Raw genomic sequence first — 12,608 nt, forward strand, 5'->3', positions numbered from 1 at the left:
AGAAGAATGGTGGAAGTGTGAAGGTATTCTTCAGATCAAGTATAGTCAACTCAGTCACCACTGATTAAAAATAACATGTCATTTTTATTAACCTTGAAGTTGTACTCAAACAGTTGGTAGAAAATATACAAATATACAACATTCTTAAAAAATTTAAACAAGGAAAAGTTTAAATGGGTCCTTTGGCAGTGTTCATTGTTCTGGTTCAGAGAGGAATGAGACGAGAGGACAGAAAGAAAGTGTGGTGATTATGGAGCAGTTTTCGGTTTGTGATGATTAAAATTTAAACAAAATCAAATGTGCTTTAAAAGGAGACATGGGCCAAGGACGATCAGTTTTCACGAACAGTTTCAAATCTGCTCTCAATCCTGCTTCACTTTGATGCGGCCAGGCTCATTTTTGAAATCCAGGTTTTTCAAAATTGGATTTTTAGAACCAGATGCTGAGGATCTGGCTGCAACATTTTTTTTTTTTTTAAATCAACAAGCTACAAGTTTACCATTCACTCTAACAAAGCACAGCCTAACCTGAGCACCACACGACTGTCAACCATGTTGAACATGAAGGTATTTTATCTGACATACACTGCTGGGCTCATGTTAGAGCTCATACTCACAGTGTTATCCCTGTGTCAACAAATAATGAACATTTGACAGTAGAGTGAGTTTTTAGATCAGTGTCAGATAAGATGTGCTCAGAGCGAGTGATGACGCTGCAGCTGCCAGATCACTATTTAACTTCTAGTTTGTGGTGGATTCAAGGGTAATCTGACGTCTGAGCGTTCAGTAGAGCAGCTACAGGAAGGCACTGCAGTGATGAGCTGACTGTGAAGAGTAGAAAAAAGATAACAGGCAAACATAGAGGTTGTGAGAACAAGGACACACGTTTCTGATGTGCACCCTGGTCTCAAATCTCAACGCATGCAACAGTTTGTAAGAATCTTTCTACTCATAGCTTAATATCTTTCAATCTTCAGCAGCTTTCAAGCTAACACCACAAACAAACTGACACCACTGGCTGCCTGAAATGAGGAAAATAAATCTCTGAGGTGACAACAGAGTCAAGGCAAATGATCCATAGCAATGTGCAAGACACACTATAGCAGCAAACTAGTGGTAAAGGTCCTTTAATATTTCCATTAGAGGACCACACCCATGGTTTTGCACAATTTAGCCCTTTAGTTACAGTCACATCAGAACTAAACTAACTTTTCAAGCTAGGCTGCCGTTTTGTCTTGAGGTGTATTTGTGCAACCCATCTCAATGACAATACAGCTGTGAATATAGACCAACCAATAAGGGACTGCCTAAAAACGATTACTTAAAGTTGATTATAAAAAAAAAAGAGAGACCGTCAAAAATTTATGTGGCAATGGAACAGTGTAAAACTAGCTTCAGCACTCTCTGGTGGACAAACACTAGAACTGTCATTTCTTGTCACTAATATATAAAGGATAGTTTGAAATCAGCTGATGGTATGTGTCCTGCCAACATATTAATCAGGCTCCAGTTGTGAGGTAATGCATTGTACACTTTACAATAATGTACTGAGTGACAGATGAAACAATGTCAAATATCTGCTGCTTCCGGTTTGTGATCATAAACAAAGCAGTTTTGGACCATGGTTGAAGATGTCACCCTGGGCATTGGGTCACTGTTAACAAATTTACAGAAAAATAGGGAAATGAACCAATAGTCGAAGAAGTAGTTGCAGCCATAGGCTTGATGTTGACTGTGATGGGTTACACAAGTCTTAAAAAAGATGAGTCAGAGCAGAAGCTGTCAACATTTAAGAAAAAACTCAATTAGAACAGGACAGCCTGAAGATGAAGAGACATGGTTTGTAGTTGTAGTCTGTGCTTTAGTGGCAGGGCTGATACCAAAGTACCAAAATGATCAAACCATAACACCAACACACACCTGAGAGCAGGTGAAAATCACTATCTTCACCTTTTCAACTGCAGGACCTCAGGACAGACACACACGCAAAATATGAATAATTTGACCTCAGACTTGTATAAATATAACAAACATATTCCGTAGTATGGGATCATGGTTTAAGGAGAATCTCAGTGTGTCTATACACACCTGACAGAGGCGTTCTGTCTCAGGTCAAAGGTCAAGAGTCGCAGAAACGTGGATGTATGCTTATAAAAAAAGAAACTTAAAACGTGGGTTCTGTGTGTAAACAAGCAGACAAAGGTTTAGCAGCATTCGATTTCCAGCACAGTCAGATCCTGTCCTTGTGCTGTGGGATTGTATCTGGTCCTGGTTCACTCCCACTTGTAGAGCTTCAGCATCTTCTCCGTTAGCGAGGCCAGGAAGTGCTCCCCGTTCACCGCAAATGGACTGATGTCCAACACGGGGAGGTCGGCTGGAAGCTTTTGCAGCAGAGAGCCGCTGCTGGCGTCCCACACCTGAGGAGGAGGAAGAAGATGTTTAGATTGTTGTTGGGCAACAAAAATGAAATTAAGAATTGTATTCAACAGCTTCAGTCTACATATGATTGTATGGATAAATATAAAAACTGAAATACTTATACTTAAAGGCAACTTAATGTAAAATTAAAATACACAAACAGCAAAAAAACATACAAAAATAATAAAATAAACTGAATGAGGCTATTTCATAAAATAAACAAAAGTCAAAAATATAATAAGTCAGCTAAACAAATTAGGAAACTTTGGGCTCTATGAAATGAATAAAAATACATAATAAAAATAACATTTAGAACTAAGGACAAGATGGTGAATATCCCTTGTACGTTTGAAGGTCTTCTACACAACTAAAGTTACCAACTACCAGTAGATGTTAGCAGGTGTTAGTGGCACCAGAGGGACATAACTTCAGGTTGAGGTGAGGGGTATTCAGCTGCAACATGCAACTTCACCACTAGATGTCACTAAATTCTACACACTGAACCTTGAATTAATTCTCTCTATCTCACACACAGGACTTACCATGGTAGAGTTTGAGGCCTCGTCACCAGCACAGACCAGGGTTCCCACTCCATCTGGACTCTTGAAGACGGCGTTCTTGGTGAGCAGTTTACAGGACGAGCCAGCGCAGAACGTCTGCACAGGAGTGCAGGAGCAGTTGGGCAGCTGACTCGAGTCCTGCTGAGGCGTTCGGTTCAGAGCCATCAGGACGCAGCGCAGAGATGGATTGGAACGTCCTGCAGGAGAAACAAGGATGCTTCTTACAGAAAACTCTAACTAACATGTCTGTTCCAGCTAGAGACTTTCACTGTCTACTGGAAATACATTTCATTTAAAGCCAAATTTAAAAGATTATCATTGAGTTTTTGACTGATTGTCGGACAAAACAAGGCATGATGACAACATATCGGGCTCAGAGAGATAGTGATGGTATTTTGCCCGCAATTCTGTGACATATTGTAAGTAAAATGAAAATAATTAGCTGACATAATGAAAGTAGTTGCCAGATGCAGCACTAATCTGGACTCCATGTGAGTCTGGTTCTCTGCAAGGGTCAGAGTATAAAGAGTATAGATGATCTCTGGACCTCACCTGGCCTGTACGTGACCAGACAGTGGCGGCTCTCTGTTTCCACCTGGATGTCGGTGCAGCCAGCTGTCTCCAGTGGCAGGACATGGGGTCTGTATGTGGCCTCGCTGACCTGCTCCCAGAAACAACCGCCCTCCAGAGACCCTGCGATCAACCCGCCGCAGGGGAACGAGCTGGATGCTGCCCGAGGGACATAGCACAGAGATGCTACCGGACACCTAAAGAAAAAAAAAAAGAAAAGAAGAATACCTTTTAGCTTGTAAATGCTAATAAAAGCGTGCAGGGTTAAGGCTACATTAGTGGCAGCCTGCTGCATGTCCTCCCTGACCACTCGCTGCAGGCATACACTCACTAATCACAGGTTTTTAGGACCTGAACTGTACATGGAGTTTACTTTTCAGGATTTATGAGGCATGTATTTCAACAGGTCGAAAAAAGCGTTTTGTTCACACGCATTTCAACTGCTACGCACAACACGAGACAAGAAGCACAAAGCCAGGACATGAGGGTTAAAGTGACTGGAACGATCTGGATTCATGATCCCACACCACCGATTAATAACTAAATGCTGCAGACAGGAGAGAATTTCTTTTCCTGCACAACACAGTTTTTTTTTTTTTTTTCTTTTACATCATTGTTGCACAAGACATTTATCCAGGAACATAAATATGAATGCACAAGGTCATTATAAAGATCTGTACAACAGGAGAGTCATTAGAAAAGAAACAGACTCTTGTTAAAAGTTAAGTTTAAGTTAATTATTGCTCCTCAATGCAGGTGCACTGCCAAGGGAGGTGGGCATGAGGGGCCACCTTGACACAGTAAAGGTTATAATCAGAGATTTTTATGATAAGAGTGAGGTGTACATAAGCCTTAATGCATCAATGCAGAGGGCATCAAATTAACTAGATCACTTATTATGTGGGGTGGTCAGATCTCAAATCGCAGGTTGGGTTGGCCGGCACACTGGTGTGTGTTGCTTACCTGGAGCGAAGCGGCTGTAGCTCCTGGACGTGTGTGGTGGTGTCTCTGGTGTCGTAGACGAGCACCGAGCCGTTGTTCAGACCAGCATAGATGTAGTTAGGGTTGTCCAAACACCAACAGCAGCTCCACACTGGTTTGCCCGCGTTATAGGTCTGAACCACTGTGTTGGTCAACAGACTGAAACACACACACAGTCAGTCAGTCCACTTGACACCACCGATTCGCATCATGTCTGTGTGGCTGATCACAGAGAGGTGTGATATAAGAACTTGTGTGTCTGTGTACCTGGTCAGTTTGATGGTGTTGTCCAGGGCAGCAGACAGCAGCAGACTGTCATTCTGTCTATTGAAGGACAAGCCTCGGATCTGTTTACTGTGGATGGGGACGTACTGACTCGCCTTCATGTTCACCACACTCACCTTCTTCACCCCACAACCTGAGTGTAGGAGACAGAAAGGTCATGAGTTAGAGAAGAGGGGGGGAAACCTTTCTGCAGAATAACTTGTGTTACTCTGCAATGTTCATTTTCCAAAGAGTAAGAATGTGCTCAGAGAGGCTACATCCACAGTAATATACGTTTTCATTTTAAAACTCAACAAAACCATCTCCATCTAGAAGAAACCTTCTGACGGTACGACATGATTACAGTTTCAGATTACTGCAGTTTCGTGATCCCAATGCAGGTATAGTCCCAGAGTCCAAATAAAGTTCCTACATTCAAAAGCTCCAATAAATTTGTATTTGGGATGAAGGTGATGCTACAGGGAAGCTTAAAATACATCTAAAAACAGTAAATGTGGTAAAGATAATCCTATGGAGAGCATCATGTCCTCAATACGTTTCATATCTGGCCAGTAATGACATGTTAACCTGGACTGAGCTGTTGTGAACAGAGGACAGATGGGCAGATCTTCCCTGCTGCTGGTCCAATAGTAAAAGACTCACCAGGCACCAATGTGGCTTGCGGGGAAGGCTGCGAGGCAAGCAGGCAACTCAGAGGTTCACAGTATGACAAAACCCTGCACCCTCCAGCCTGAAACACTAAAACTGCCTTGGAGAAGCTGTACTGGGCCTTCCTGGAGCCCTCTGGCCTCTGAGTAAGGCCGTGGAGTATGGCTGACCCTGAGGAAGAAGAGGAGGAAGAGGGAACTGAGCTTCTACCAGCCTGAGCCATTAGAGTCCTCAGCTCCTACACAAACAAGAAGAGAAGAGGAACGATTTTAACCAGGACAACGTCAGGAGATTCTTCTCTTGACATTTCTGTAGCTGGAAGAGAAAACTCATCTGAATCAGGTTACTGGACATTCTTAAAGGGACAGTTCACCCAGAAATGAAGCTTCAGGAGCAGTATGGAGTCATGTTATGTTTTTTCTATTGTTATTACTTCTGAAGAAGGACTCACCATTTACTCCAATTGAATTGGATTCTGCAGCAACAAAGTTTACCCCTAAAACTCTAGAAGTGGTTTGTGGAATCAAACCCTACACCCACCCACCAGCTGCATAGTGGTAAGTAGATAATGAGTGCTCGTTCAGTTTTCAGTGAACGATCCCTTTAAATGTATGAGGTCTTGTGTAAGCCAGTTTAATTGTAATCAGCTAATCAATGAATGCATTTATGTCAGTAAAAGACATAATAATTAGTTCCTAAACTAAAGGCAGAAGAAACAAATATTTTTTTATTTTGGAACATAAGAGATGGAAGATATCTCTTGTATGTTTGAAGGTCTACCACAAATAGTACAAGTACAAGCCGAGTACTATGAAATCAGTATACCTCACAGTATATCAGATATCATAACCTCTATGCGTTTAAACTGAACACCTACTGTCAGATGTTAGTGGCTACCAGCGGATGTTTGGGACATATCTTCAGTTGTGTACCTTAGCATCATCAGGTGTTTCAACCTACTGTACCGTCACTTCTATGAAGTAGACAGTGCACAGGGTATTGGACCAGAGTACCAGGTATGGTCTCAGGGTGGTAGTGACAATGTGTGGTGGGACTATAAGCCGCTGGCCTACATCCATCATTATTTCCCTATCTCAGGCTTGCTCCAGCTGACCACTACTGACCACACCACGAAAAGGCTTATTGGTTACAATCATAATTTTAAAATATTAGTATTTTTGAATACCTACATGTTTGTATTGTAAATATAAATACTGCTAAATGATTTAAATATTATCAAAGTATCAAGAAATCTGAAAATGAACTGTCATTGGTACCTGCAGCTCTTGTTCTACTTGGCCATATTTGCTGGTGACGACCTGTAGTTTGAGTTTGTACTGAGCTGACTCCAGTTCAGCCTTCCTCCTGAGGGACTGCTCCTGCTCCAGAGACCTACACAACATCACACACATAAGGTAAAAAATGTCGATGTCAACCCATAGGTTTATATCAAAACCTGTCCTGTGACACGTGGTTGAAATGCTGTGCAAGTTGCACCTAAACCATAGAACAACCCAATTTATACTGCATATAACTTCATAGTTAATTTCCGTACCATTAATATATGCAACCCAAGTTTGCATTATAAATGTATCAAACTGTATTTTATATTTCTTAATAACTTGAAAAATGGATTATAAAACAACTAAAACTAGCAGGACTGCACTAACCAGTGCAGTTTCAGTTTACACATGTTTTGCTCATGATTTCACTCATGTTTTTCAGACTCTTATCAGTTCATCTTTAAGTCCAAATGACAACTGGTCAAAATGTAAAGAAATTCCCTAAAGGCAGACTTAAGATATCATGTTCCAGAGGCTAAAAACATGTTTTGAGAGGTTTAACCTTGACCTATGACCTCTAGCACTCCACCATCTCTCTCCACTTTTGCATGTCTATGAGCCCTTTGTGTGTGGGGGACTGTGTTTCAGTGTTAAAAAATGCAAGAAAAAAAATGAGTGTAAAAAGAATTTCCCCTTGAGGGATCAATAAAGTATCACTCTTCTTCTTCTTCAAAATCAAATCAGTTCATCTCTGAGTCTAACTGAATGTCTGTACCAAATTTGAAGAAATCCCCTCAGGGTACTGGACAGTTGGACAACCCTGAAATAACTCCGGCCACTGGGACAGCACATTGTAGAACAAGCGATAATATTAGATGACAGGTGATGCCTGGTAAGATCTCTCCCCAACAAGATGGACGAGCTCACGGCGCTGACCCGGCAGCAGAGGGATTACTGGGAATGCAGCCTCATGTGCTTCACTGAGACGTGGCTGAGTGAACATTCTCCGGACTCACACGTCACTTGACGGATTCCAACTAGTCCGGGTGGACAGGAAAGCAACGGATAGCGGTAAGAAGAAGGGAGGGGGAATCGCTGTGTTTGTGAACGATAGATGGTGCCACCCGGGACACATCAGTGTGAAGGAGCAACTCTGCACCAGAGACTTGGAGCTGTTAGCGGTCAGCATGCGGCCATACTACCTCCCGAGGGAGTTCTCACATGTTATTGCCATGACTCCCCTCGGCGGTCGCTGCTGCTGCAGCCACAGACCAGATCCACACTGTCATCTCGCAGCTTCAAAACCAGCACCCCCCAATCCCTCCTCCTCATCTCCAGTGACTTTAATCATGCCTCCCTGTCCTCTGCTCTGCCCACCTTCACCCAGTATGTGAAATGCCACACCAGAGACAATAAAACTTACCTACTGTACGCAACTGTATGCAAACATCAAGGATGCATACACCTCATCCCCCCTCCCCCCGCTGGGTCGCTCAGACCACAACCTCATCCATCTGGCCACAGACTACACCCTGTGGTGGACAAACAACCACCTGTGAAGAGGCTTGTGAAGGAGTGGTCTGAGGAGACCAGTGCCAGGCTCAGAGACTGCTTTGAAACAACAGACTGGGAAGCACTCTGCAGCCCCCACGGCAGTGACATTGACAGTATGACCCACTGCATCACGGACTACATTAATTTCTGCGTGGAGAACACTGTGCCCTCCAAGTTGGTACGGTGTTTTCCCAACAATAAACCCTGGGTGACCTCCGAGATAAAGGCCCTGCTGAATGCGAAGAAGAGGGTCTTCAGTTCGGGAGACAAGGAGGAGCTGCGCAGAGTCCAGAAGGAACTCCGGCTGAAGATCAGGAAAGGGAAGGGAAGGACAGAACAGCAGAACAACGCCAGGGACACCTGGAGAGGGCTGCAGAACATCGCAGGCCATGGAAAAGGAGTGGGGAGAAACCAAGCCAGCGGGGACAAGGACTGGGCAGATGAACTGAATCTGTTTTACAACAGATTTGATTCTGCCTGTTCTTTCAACAGTGATACCTTTAATACACATATTTCATCAAACTTGTTGGACCTCTGTAAACTTGGCGTTCAGGCAGAGAAAGCATCACTCACTTTTTTAAGCTCTCTTCCTCAGAGTTGTCCAGCGCTCTCAGCTTTGGAGCGTACAGCAGCACGATGTCTGAACGCTTCGCTTTCTTGTTACACTAAAGACAAATAACAGGAACAACCAGTAGGTCAATAAACAAACTCATCAAGACAACAAAACATGGCAGCCGAAATAATCCTTCAATCATGAAGGTCACTATCTTAGCTTCAAAAATTAAATTGACTTTTGTTGAAACTTGATATTTACAGGGCTGATGTGACTGCCTGTTAAAAACAGTGACCTCACTGACCTGTGGACATTTAGCGGCTGAACCCTGAGCTTTCAGCCAGCGCTGGATGCAGGTGTAGCCGAAGAGGTGTCCGCAGCGCAGAGCGGACAGCCTGTGCTCGCCCGCCGTCGTCCAGGCCTCGAAGCAGATAGTGCAGTTGTCGCCTTCACCCTCCTCACTCGACTGGATGGAAGCCAAGGCCTCCGAGGGCAACTACGGATGGTGATGACAGTCAGATTGACATGAATGATAAAAGACCCAGAGCAGAAGAACTATCAAGTTAAAGAAAGAGAGAGAAGTGAAGGAGTGAAGGATTGACTGTTACCCTGACACCCTGATGTTGATCTTCTGTCCTCTCATTGTCTGCAGCTGAACTGGGGTCTGAACACAAAGGAGATACACATAAGATCTACAGTAACAAACTAAAAAATTATTGTGTGCCTGGTTGGAGCCTCTTTATAAAACCCTTGTTAGACCACGACATATTCTATGAGATTAAAGAGTCTGCACTCGTGTAGGAAAACTAGTTATTTAATTAGTCATTTAGCCCAGACGCCAGGAATTGAAATTCTGGTTGGACTCACTGGCTGAGCTGACATCCTGTGGCTGCGTGTGATATGTGGAGGGGTTGGGGTGAGGATTGGTTGGTGGGGCAGGGTCAACAAGCAACACGGCGGCAGAAGCATCCTCTTCATCCGACTCGCTGACGTCTGTGGTGCTGCCTGACTCTGGCTCAGCCACGCTGGCAGCCGGCGCTCGGAGCAGAAAGTCAGGGAAGCCTCTGGATGGTGCTGCCGTCTGGCTGGGGTAGTGCACCCTGAGGCCCTGCCTGCCACAACACGCACACACGAGTGAGAGAGAACCAGAACAGGAAGCGTTGAGCTGAAACTGCATCAATCTTTCACATGTAATTTCATAAATTGATATTGAGATTATAGTCACTTTAATATAATTTACAAGTTTCAAAACAGAATATATTACCAACGTAAAACACAGACTAATTCTGGGTACCTGACTCTCCTCCGTAGGGGTGCCCCCCGAGCTGCTGATGGCGTGGCTGCAGTCCGGACTGCCCTCTGACTAAACGCCCAGGTTGCTGGAAGCCTCGGAGGTGGCCGAGCTGCCGCCTGTCCTCCATTGTTATCATGCTCGTCCTCCACCTCGGTACTGCTGCCGGAATCTGAGATGACATGTGGTGCGTCGGCATTCTCGGCCTGGCCAGCAACAGCTGCCTGTGGCGGTCTGCTGCCTCCTCCTTGTATCTCCGCAGGAGAGTCTACCTCCATCGCCTCCATCTACACAGCAGCACAGTGAGGAAAGAGCAGAGATGATATTGTTAGTCAGTCTGCAATACAGCACATCAGCAAGATTGTGGGTCAAATTTCGATTTTCCGGAGAATCTGTGGATTTTTTCCAGTAGGTCTGTATGTGACAACGCAAATGTCCGAGTGAGTGCCTCCAAACTTCCACCAGAAACGTCTTGTGTTAATGTGAACACGTCTCAGCGAAGAATCTCCAGCTGCGTTGTTCATGTGTCAAAAGCAAAATCTGCAGAATGTTTGCACTCAATTGTGTGAATGAGCATGCAGTTCTGCTTGACACAAACTTTCAGCTGCAAATGGAAACCCATAGCCCATCTGATAACATCATCTTTTAATTTAAAAAGCAAAAACTACACATTATCATTTGAAAATGTGTGGCTAACATACATGGCGAGAGGAAGATTTCACTCACACAACTTGGAACTTGCTCTGATGCACGAATAATGCCATAACGACATTGTTTCTGAACACTGTTTACTTGAGAATCACAGCATAGTTAGCTTCGTAACTGCATTCAGAACCCCTCTGTCATGAGAATTTCAGAAACACATTCATATGCATTTTCATGGAGGATTTCCACTGTTGTTTACAATCTACAGTTTTACTTATGAACTATTTTGCATCACAAATTGCAGGATATCAGAATGTTTGTGAACACTGTGCAGCACCTTTCCACCTAAAGAAATGTGATGTATGAATAAAGATAATTAGTATTGTCTTTAACTGCTTCACACTATTTGACACACCGTGGTGAAGCTGTGATCCAGACTTCTATGCAGACATGATAATGCCCCACTAGACAAATTACCATTGAATGAACACCAAACCTGCTCCTGAGGCTGATCCTGGGTCACAGCCAGACACAGAGAGGAGCTCTAACACAACACAGTCAAAGGTTATCTGACCCAGTGTGAAAGTCCTGAGCATCCATTGAGAACCTCCTCCTCCTCCTCCTCCTCCTGAAGAGGTGAAGTGCACATCTGGCTGCAGCAGCCTCACTTTAACACAGGAGCGGCTCTAATTCCTCCGGGTAAACTCTGCACACTGAACAATACAGGTGCAATTTCAAATAAGGAGACTGGTTGAATCTTTAACAGACATGTTTAACGTGTCACCAGCTCACGTTCCTACATCCAAACACCCCCCCCGCTGTCTTTGCCGGGCCCGGTGGTGCGTTCTCCGGCTAAGCACAAAACTAGAGCCCGAGGTCACTGAGGCCTGCGAGTAATAAAAGCTAACAGGAGGTCCCTCTATTCATTTCTAACGCAGGACAGCTTGTGTGTTTTAATGTAGCAAGTTATCACATGAGCACTGTTACAGCAAACAGTCAAGAAATGATTGAAATACGATTGTGTTTTGATTTCATGGAGACAACCTGCGGTTAAGCTACATTAGCTTTAGCATGTGTGAGGCTGCCAGCACACGATTACTACTTTACACCGGGCTCACTATGTGCCCGATCACTGATGATGGGCACGGTGCTGCTCGCATTATAAGCCAGCTTTAGAACGGAGGCCGGTGCACTCGTGGTTGAACCGACTCGGCTGTGCTGGGGCCGGGCGGTGCAGCAGGAGCTACACACACACACACACACACAAACACCGACCTGTCTGGAAGAAGTGCCGGTTTAACAGCAGCGAGTCCCGGTGGCAGATGCAACGACAGGCTGCAGCATGGCTCCAAATCAAGCTGCTCTGGCTGCAGACGGCTTGCGGTGGACATCCACTCAACACAGCGGTGTTACTTAAGTCAGGTCCGCGGGAACAGGGCTCGAATCTCCCGGCTCAGGTCCCACTCTGCCCGCCCCATCCTCCCGGCGCGTCACCGCCAAAGATCGTCTGGAGCGAAGATGGACGACGCGCGCACTGTTTGATGAGCTGATGTGCTGCTCTCTTTCTCGCAGCATCGTTTCACACACACGCTGCAGAGGTTTGAGGGGTTTCATGTACTGCATTACATTAAAGCTGCGGTCTGCCACCATCAGGCCAAGCAAGTCAGTCACTACTCGACCCGGATGAGATAAAACTAGTCATCAAGTGATATCTCTCCTCACCATGTCCCAGTCTTCCTCATCTGCCTGCAGAAGTTTCCTTGGGCTAAATACTGAACCTCAAATTGCCCCTCCTAACTGTACTGTACAGCGTTTTGAGTG

At 44.7% G+C, this 12,608-nt stretch overlaps 1 protein-coding gene across 1 annotated transcript; it reads right to left on the reverse strand.

The window, feature by feature from the left end:
* Positions 1–64: 64 nt before the first annotated feature.
* On the reverse strand, positions 65–12,291 carry rfwd3 (ring finger and WD repeat domain 3). The gene is made up of 13 exons (XM_069527918.1): positions 12,063–12,291; positions 10,146–10,429; positions 9,719–9,963; positions 9,460–9,515; positions 9,156–9,347; positions 8,872–8,963; positions 6,739–6,853; positions 5,456–5,699; positions 4,796–4,946; positions 4,511–4,687; positions 3,530–3,744; positions 2,960–3,174; positions 65–2,416 (listed from the first exon to the last, which is right to left on the reverse strand). Exons 2-13 carry the CDS (start codon positions 10,427–10,429, stop codon positions 2,273–2,275), a joined length of 2,130 nt encoding a protein of 709 aa, XP_069384019.1. The 5' UTR covers positions 12,063–12,291; the 3' UTR covers positions 65–2,272.
* Between the last annotated feature and the right edge of the window lie 317 nt (positions 12,292–12,608).

The sequence above is a fragment of the Paralichthys olivaceus genome, chromosome 7 (genome assembly GCF_024713975.1).
Source record: "Paralichthys olivaceus isolate ysfri-2021 chromosome 7, ASM2471397v2, whole genome shotgun sequence".
Classification (NCBI taxonomy): domain Eukaryota; kingdom Metazoa; phylum Chordata; class Actinopteri; order Pleuronectiformes; family Paralichthyidae; genus Paralichthys; species Paralichthys olivaceus.

What these genes read in the sequence shown, in the direction of transcription:
- rfwd3 (XM_069527918.1), bottom strand. Translation starts at nt 10,429, where the DNA reads ATGGAGGCGATGGAGGTAGACTCTCCTGCGGAGATACAAGGAGGAGGC. An exon ending in ATCAACATCAGGGTGTCAGG is followed by an intron (nt 9,348 to 9,459) that starts GTAACAGTCAAT and finishes CACCATCCGTAG; the next exon opens with TTGCCCTCGGAGGCCTTGGC. An exon ending in AAGTAGAACAAGAGCTGCAG is followed by an intron (nt 5,700 to 6,738) that starts GTACCAATGACA and finishes TTGTTTGTGTAG; the next exon opens with GAGCTGAGGACTCTAATGGC.